This window comes from Arachis ipaensis, chromosome B8 (assembly GCF_059453495.1).
Source record: "Arachis ipaensis isolate K30076 ecotype BB chromosome B8, ASM5945349v1, whole genome shotgun sequence".
Classification (NCBI taxonomy): Eukaryota; Viridiplantae; Streptophyta; class Magnoliopsida; order Fabales; family Fabaceae; genus Arachis; species Arachis ipaensis.
Window position 1 is genome coordinate 127,351,831 of NC_142443.1, and position 9,044 is coordinate 127,360,874.

Genomic DNA, 9,044 nt, shown 5'->3' on the forward strand with positions numbered 1-9,044 from the left:
TGGTGTCCATTAGTGGTCTTAGCCCCTTGCACAACAGCATTATAAAGAGTGGCATTTGGCATAGTCTGCTGCAAAATGAATACATATTAGGGAGGTAAAGTGCTTATATCTGATCGGGAAAGTAGGTAGCTTAGTTATACTCAATTTAATTAACATTCATAATTATTTATGTGCAAAAAAAGACAAAATGGATATGTTCATAGTATTAACAATAACTTAACAACAAAACCTTTTCAGAGAGAATCACATAGTACTTCTATGAATTTTTGTTATTGGTTATTTTCAGAGGGAATCACAATGAACCATATATATTCAGACAGTAATAGTAAATAAAAAATAGAACATCATGAACAGAAATATAAACTCAAAATTGTAATCAGAATCATAAAAATAAATATCAAAATTTTTTTAACCCTAACTCAGAAATTTTAACCAACCAAATAAACGGTACAAAATCACTAATTGAATGAAATGAATAAAATAAGTAGAACAAAAAAAAAACAATTGAATGACTTCAACAAAACAGATTCATACAGCAGAACATAAAGGGATAAAAAAAAAGCTAAATGAAACAAGTTCATACCTGAGGCTGAGGCTCCATTGGAATGCTCGAAGTGTAGCGATGAAGGGGGAGACAGAGCACCACTGCGCTGACGACGATGCTGGCTCTCTGAGACCTACGCTACCACTGCCTGCTGAGGACGACGGTGTAACACCCTGACTTTTAGCACCTCATGATCGTACTAAAAGCTCAAGTCACTTACCTCTATTCCTTTAATTAGATACTATGTTTATTTAATATTGAGCCTTCGTGAATACGAACAGAAACTCTTATTAAGAAAATGAAAGGAGACTTTGTTTTGAACCACTTAATCACAAAAGTATATATATATATATTCACATAGCTTTATATACATAGACTTATTTCAAAGATCCTCAATACAAGTCCTACCCCTCTAAAAACTAAAATAATAAACGATGAGGGAAAAATAAATTCTAACAACTCAACTTGTGAAAATAATCTTCTATGCTCCTGTAGCTCCGCACTAATCTTTCGCACCTGTAGCTGAAAGGAGTGGAGATAGAGGGTAAGAACTGGGAAGTTCTTAGTAGGATCGGGGTTAGAAGTTTAGTTCATTTTATATACTTGGTCAGCAATAACAGTCAACAAGGGACTATCCAATTCAACAATTATAGAACACAGAATTCAAACAATTATTTAGCAAATTCACAATCACAAAAAACACACTCACAAACAAATATGCGCAAACAAGTATGATGCATGTCTAGTCATATCGCAGGCCATGAGCTCATGTGTTGGTTGCCTATCTGCTCCCGACATTACCCGGGTATGAGTCCCAAATATGACTTTCCAGATGCATACAATGTGCATATAAGTCTTACGGTCAAGTCGCATACAGTGTGACTTTAAAATGTATTATAATATGCTTACATTTGGAAAACAGTTCTCAGTGTGTAGGCGTCTCCACTATACATTTGGTGTTAAGGTCCAAACAAGGTCGCATCTGCTTTCTTGTGGCAGACAGCCTTTTAAAGCTTTTTCTTTATCTTTGCCCTCTGCTCTCTTATGGTAGAGATCTACTCTCCTGTGGCAGATATCTCTTCAGTTAATATATTCCTTTAATCTTTGTTCTCTGCTCTCTTGTGGCAGAGATTCCTTTAATTATCTCTCTTTCCTTTACTTTTCTTTCTTCTTCTTTTCTTCCATACCATTTCATAATATAATTTATTTTCGCATTATTCCCTCGCCTTTCCCTAAGCTCTTATGGAAAAGAATTATAAAATACTTTAAATGAGTCTGTGTTTTCTAAAACTTTTAAGATCACTCTGTTTGCTCTTCTCTGACTTATAATAATATTAATAATATTTTTAATAGATAGTATTCTTAATAAAATAATAATAACAATAATATAAATAAGATATTTTAAATAGTTAATATATATATGTCTTTTCTTAAAACTTAGTTTATAAAATCGTATTTTTAATTTTTTACTAATTACTTTTTAAACCATGAACTTTTTAATATTTTATTTTAATCTTAATATTTTATAAAATTATATTTGAACCCTCACTTTCTTTTCATATTTATAAAAATAACCCTAAACTTTTATAAAATACCCATTGTTATCCCCGTACTTTATCTACTACCCAAAATATCCCGAAATTTATATAATTACAAATTATACCTCAATTTTTATATACAAATACAATGTTATCCTTCAAAAATAAAGTTTAAATATTAATCTTCCTCTCATACCAAAACCAAAACCCTTAGTCCTTTCCTTTCAAAATATTACTTGTATTTTAATCCGTTTTCGAGTCTTTCGATTACCAATTTTTCTCAGTTTTTAATTTAATCTTTCAACTACTAAATTTCATCAATTTCCTCAAAATACCTTATCACAACAGTTCCAAAATCATTAAAACAACCACAACTGAGCTGTTTCTAATAGCCAAACTAATAAATCACAAGCAACAACAATAATTCAATATAAACTCATTCAAACTCAAACAATAATCAACCAAATCAACATTCACTTATCAAATTCACATTTAATTATTATAAAGTTACCAAACCCTACCTCCATGCGAAATCAAAACAACAAAAGTTACGGAAAAATTTTCTGACCGAACTATTGAAAAAAAAATATCAGAAATCGTCTGTGCCTCCTAGAACTCCAATTGGTCGAACTCAAGAGAAAGGGGAGTTACGTCACCGTTAGCTTTCACCAAACAAAAATAATACTAAGATATAGAGGAGGAGAAGGATACAAATACTTTTATCAGATTAAATTTTTTATTGGAGTTACGGATCTCAAAAAATCAAGCGCCGAATGATCAAAGGAAGTCACGGTTCGGTTTCCTCTTCCTCCCACTCAGTTCCTTTCTTTTCCACGTTCGGTGACAAATGAAGAGGTGTGAAGATGAAATATAATGATTTTTAGTTAAGTGACATTGCTTTATTAAGTGAAAGGGCATGTGTCATATATATATATATATATATATATAAATAAAAGCATGTAAGCCATGTTTTCATTTTTCCTTTTGTTTATTGGATGGCTTCGGCCACTTTTTTTTTAAATAATAATAATAATAATAACAATAATAATAATAATTAAAATTTTTTTATATATTTTTAAAATATTTTATTATAATAAAAATTATTTAAAAAGCCTAGTAAATTTTAAATTTAAAATATCATAAAATTTAACTATGGAAACTATAAAATTTAAAAAGTCTAGTAAATTTTTACTTCATCCTCCGTTTCTGTGTATGAGCTACCGATACAGCCTGTTGCCTCCTCATTGTTCGCTGTTGATCTCAGCGGCAATGTTGGAGACGAGGTAAGGTATAGGGAACATCTTCCGACCGAATTACAGTGTCCTACACCGGCTGGTGTTGGAGAGGGATTGTTTGATGATCCAGATGACGATGATGTCGAGCCAGATATGATCGCTGATGACAGCGGCGATGATCTTGGAGTGAGTGATCCGAGAAGGGCTACAGGTGGATCTAGTTCTGGCACACAGCAGTACCCACCCCATTTTTCATTGTTGGACCTGGATGCCATGAGGCATGACGAACATCCTGGGCAGCCTGCTGGATTTGGCGCTAGAGATACGGAAGGGTCTGCCGGTATGACAGAGTTCCAGGTTGGGCAACAATTTCGGGATAAAGATGAGGCGCTGTTGAGTGTGAAGACTTACAGCATCCGCCGAGGGGTACAGTACAAGGTAGTTGAGTCAGACTATCGAATGTATGTGGAAAAGTGTTCTGAGTTTGGGAATGGGTGTACATAGTTGATTCGGTTGAGTCTTCGGCAGCACAAGGGCATCTGGGAAGTCAAGCGGTACAATGGACCGCATACCTGTCTCGCCACCTCCATCTCCAGCGACCATAGGAGTCTGGACTACCATGTGATAGCGACATTCATTATGCCAATGGTTAGGGCTGATGCATCCGTCAACATCAAGGTGCTTCTAAATGCCACGGCTGCACACTTTGGGTTCAGGCCTACGTATAGGAGGGTATGGATGGCGAAGCAGAAGGCTGTTGCCATCATCTATGGGGACTGGGATGAGTCGTACAACGAGCTCCCTAGGTGGGTGTTAGGAGTTCAGTTGACGATGCCTGGTACTGTTGCAGTCCTCAGGACTTGCCCTGTTCGAGTTGGGGGACAGCTGGACGAGTCCCAGGCTTATTTTCAGAGGCTATTCTGGACGTTCTCCCCTTGTATCGAGGCTTTTCGTCATTGCAAGCCGTTGGTGAGTATTGACGGCACCCATCTATATGGCAAGTATGGGGGAATGTTTCTTGTGGCGATTGCACAGGACGGGAACTCCAACATACTCCCGGTGGCATTTGCACTAGTTGAGGGTAAGAATGCTGACTCTTGGTCCTTCTTTCTCTCCCACCTCCGCCAGCACTTGACACCTCAGCCAGGTCTGTTAGGTTATTTCAGATAGGCATAACGGCATCAAGGCAGCACTTGAGGCGCCTGATGGGGGATGGCTACCTCCGGCTGCTACCGGGCATTCTGCATTCGACACGTAGCAGCAAATTTCGCCCTCACCTTCAAGGGCAAGGATGCCCGGAGGCTTCTTGTGAACGCCACATATGCAAAGACCGAAGTGGAATTCGACTACTGGTTTGACATTCTGCGCTCTGAGAATCCGGCAATGTGTGAATGGGCGAACCGGATTGAGTATTCGTTGTGGACCCAGTATTGTGATGAGGGTCGAAGATTCGGGCACATGACGACCAATATATCTGAGTGTGTGAATTCCATCCTGAAGGGGGTAAGGAACCTCCCTGTATGCTCGCTGGTGAAGGCCACATACGGAAGGTTGGCAAAGCTATTCATCCGTAAGGGGAGGGAGGCAGAGACGCAGCTGGGCACCGGACAACAATTCAGTCAATACCTGGTAAAGTGTATCGAGGCCAACCTCAAGACGGCTAGGTTCTTCACGGTGACTGTTTATGATAGGGATAACTCGGAGTACACCGTGGCAGAAACGACTCCGACTAGTTCGTTCTCACTGGGTAGCTACAGGGTCTCATTAGGCTCGCAGACTTGTGATTGTGGGTACTTCCAAGCACTCCATTTCCCGTGTCCGCACGCACTGGCATGCTGTGCCTACTCACGTCTTACTTGGCAGCCATACGTCCACGAGGTCTATCGCCTTAGTTCCGTTTTCGGTGTCTATCGGTTGGGATTTACACCTCCAATTCCAAAGGGTTTCTAGCCACCGTATGACGGGCCTACCGTGATACCGGATCCGAACATGAGGCGTGCGAGGGAGGATCGTCCGTGGTCCACCCGCATACGTACCAATATGGATGAGGCAGATCCGAACCGGCCAAAGAGATGTGGCCTCTGCAGGCAACCAGGACATACTCGTCGGAGTTGTCCGCAGGCCGGAGGAGCCACCCACCCTGGGGGGAATGAGTAGGAGCGTTCTGTTGTCTGTTTTTATTTGTCTTTGGGTTGTCAGTTGTATTTTATTTTCATTAGAAAACGATGTTCTAGGTATGCTAAGTTATAATTTCTTAGTCATGAACTTTGTATTTCGACCCACATATGTATGTTGAATGTCTTTCTAATTATGAAATTAAGTTACATAACCAAAGTACACATTCTGTTCCAGTGACTAATACAAAATACAATAACATGAAAGTAACTGCTGCATGAACTAATGACCTAGGGCACACAAGAATAACACCGATAACCAAAACAAAATACATAATACAAACATAAAGAGACATCATAAACCATCATCCCCCAATCATCTAAACAGGTGCGACCCCGTGCCACAACGGCGTGGAACCCGTGCCCTCTGACCTCTCCGTATAAACGGCTCCTCATCCTCAATATCGTCGCCGTCGTCATCCGGAGCAGGCTGTGTCGGCGTCCCGGGCAGGACATGTACGGGTCTGGATGAGGACGGCCCAGCAACTGAATGTGACCCAAGAGTATGTGCGGATGCTGGCGTCCCACCGAGTGCAAAAGCCTTCACAGGAGCTGCCGTGGGAGGCTCGTTCAAATCTACATCTAGCGGAGCCTGTGTCGCTGTCGTCTGACCCCGTCCTCGGGCAGCATCATCCTCCTGCATGATGGTCTGGATATCATCAAGGAAATGTGGTCCACCGAACTCGGCGACAATCCCATCACCAGCAAGGAAGTCTGGAAACATGGACCCGGGACTCACCCATGGTGTACTCTCCTGAAGTGGCTGGTCGTCACCGGGAACACCGACAAAGTAATCTCCGAGCGGACCTATGCCAAGCCCCGTGGCAGTCTGACTCGAGGGATCTCCCACACCAGATCCATACCACTCACCATCATGCCCCCCGTGAACGGGCCTAGCATCCCCATAGCAACACCTCCTCCAGCTGCACCCCGACCATGATCAGGGACATCGTCTCTAGCAGCAGCCCCCCTCCTCCTGCCTCCACGCCCACGTCGTCTCCCGCCCCCTAGCAGCCTCATCACCCTCCTCCATAGCATGATCCAGCCACCGCCACTCACGCTGGCTACGACGTGTCCCAACTCGAGCTCTCCTCTCAACACGACGTCTGTCAGGAACATCGTCGACTCGGTCCATATCAGGAATTCGGCCGGCACCCCTCTGCGTCGCCTCATCCAGAATAGGAATACCTCTCGGATCCCCCAAGTACATCTCGGGCGACAAGAACCTCTTCCCGTGCTGGTGCCACCATGCCAAGAAATCAAGCGAGGGACCCGGGTCAGCCACGATGTCGAACTGTAAAATGTGCTCCGCACGATTCTGCCAGTGAAGATGGCAGTCAGGTAAGTGCAACGAGAACCAACGGTCGCCTCCTCTCCCGTCCTTTGACATCAAGAAGTCGATGTTCAGGGCGGGATGCGGCGGGGGCTGTACGCCGCCAAACTGCGGTAACACTCTATCAACCTGATGCCACTCAACCACCGCAAAATATATCAGGGACGTCACACACCGCCATAACATCGTATGCCGAGGCTCTAAGACCTCCGGATGGACAACCTGGATGACGTCGAGTGCGCTATAGGGCATCCATATGAACTGAAAGAACCAAATAAAATCAATTTGACGTTTCTGTTAGACCATATAAACAGAAAGAACGACTACATATAGATATGGGCTCAGCGTACTTACATCTCGAGGCTGTAACAAGTCGATCTTCAGGCGAGCCATCTGCACCCGAGGTCCCTTGTTGCTAATCCCAGGATTGTAACCAGACCACCTGCGTAAGAAGTTAAACATGTTAATGCATTCATGAGTCACTCTAGAAGCCATGAAATTGCTTGCATAATTGAAAATAAATACAATAAGGCTACATAATACAAAACAATAATGGTACCTCGAGGCAAGGGGCCAGCTAAACGCATCATACCCAGGAGGCCTAAAAGAAGGAAACCTCCAAAATATCCAAGACTACAGTAACTGTAACGGCCCTGCTAACTTCACGACATGTCTGTTCGCGACTCGGCACATGCACCGGTACAGCCATGCTAGTGCCGCCGACCCCCAACTGTAGCCACCCATCTCCTAAAGCCTAGCAACAAAGGGTAGCCATCTGATGTGTATACGATTGCCGGACTTGTCGACAAACAGCTGCGTGCCCAACAACATCATGATGTAGGCACGGGCAAAGCGCCTAACTGTCTCCTCATCAGCCCCGTGGGGACACTCTCCAAATGTCTCCTGGAACCAGGTGCAGTTCACTGCGAATTTCTGAATTTGGTTCTCAGGAGGTAAAACACCGAGCAACTCATGGAACCACTGCCAAGCTGGCCTCCCACCCTCAATGTATAGGTGGAAGTCTGTCAGGCAACCACTAACGTAATGTCCGTCCACCGGCAACCCCAGCTGGTATGCGACGTCCTGAAGCGTGATGGTGCACTCTCCGAACGGCATGTGGAAGGTGTGTGTCTCAGGCCGCCATCTCTCGACGAATGCACTGACATGGGGCTCGTCTAGTCGGAACCATCTGTCGTTCAGTCTTGCAAGATGGTACAATCCGGCCATCTGCAAGTACGGAACGTACCTCTCATCAAGACGCATCCCCTGCTGCCGCCTAACGCTGGATATGCAACGCCGAGGCTGGACAGTAGATGAACCGCATAATTAGAACAGATTCACAAACCACTAACATATACAATTCATTTCATAAAGAACAAAAAAAGTAATCGTGCGATACAACATATATTAAACCAGCGACCAACATTGCATACATAAACGGCAGACATAGACCGGTTCTACAAACCACTAACAGTCACTAAAACCACTAACAAAAACCACTATCCTAAACCGCTAACACTAACATATACCACTATAAAAAACCATTAACAAAAACCACCGGCCTACACCACTATCCTAAACCACTAACAATAACATAAACCACTATCAAAAACCATTAATAAATACCACTATAATAAAACCACTATCATAAACCACTAACAAATATCACTATCATAAACCGCTTTCATCAACCACTACCATTAACAACAAATACTATAAACAGCGCAACATCAGAAACCACTAACCTCGTCGTTGATCACCCCGGCGATATGAGCAACTCCATCCAACCGATAAAGCCTCCCCGGATCGTCCCCCATCGCCTGAATATGTCGCTCCGATCTTACTCGGCCCGAATGTTGGTCGTTTTCTCTGGGGTTTGGTGGGGTATGAGAATGACAAAGTGATTCGAATGAACTTGGTTCGAACTCCTTATATAGCCGAAACCCTTATAATTCAAATCAACTTGATTCGAATTACTTATTGTTACCAAAATCACGTAATTCGAATCAATACGATTCGAACTCCTTTCGTGTGCCCTTCTCCATGTAATTCGAATTGATATAATTCGAACTTGCCTTAGTTAATTCGAGAAAAGTTGATTCGAATTACATGCGTTTTGTGCTTGGGAGTAATTCGAATTGAATCAATTCGAACTATGTGTAACCCTAATTCGAACTAATTTGATTCGAATTATATAATATTGTCTTCTGGTGGATTGAT

General features: G+C 42.7%; 2 protein-coding genes across 2 annotated transcripts; one reads left to right on the forward strand and one right to left on the reverse strand.

Annotated features, from left to right (window-relative positions):
- The first annotated feature begins 622 nt into the window (after nucleotides 1-622).
- On the forward strand, nucleotides 623-4,487 carry LOC107611458 (uncharacterized). The gene is made up of 3 exons (XM_088495788.1): nucleotides 623-709; nucleotides 3,312-3,716; nucleotides 3,822-4,487. The coding sequence occupies exons 1-3, from the start codon at nucleotides 623-625 to the stop codon at nucleotides 4,485-4,487; spliced, it is 1,158 nt and encodes a 385-aa protein (XP_088351914.1).
- A 1,959-nt stretch (nucleotides 4,488-6,446) lies between these two features.
- LOC148549797 (serine/threonine-protein phosphatase 7 long form homolog) lies at nucleotides 6,447-7,217 on the reverse strand. The gene is made up of 2 exons (XM_088496289.1): nucleotides 7,179-7,217; nucleotides 6,447-7,085 (listed from the first exon to the last, which is right to left on the reverse strand). Exons 1-2 carry the CDS (start codon nucleotides 7,215-7,217, stop codon nucleotides 6,447-6,449), a joined length of 678 nt encoding a protein of 225 aa, XP_088352415.1.
- Nucleotides 7,218-9,044: the final 1,827 nt, after the last annotated feature.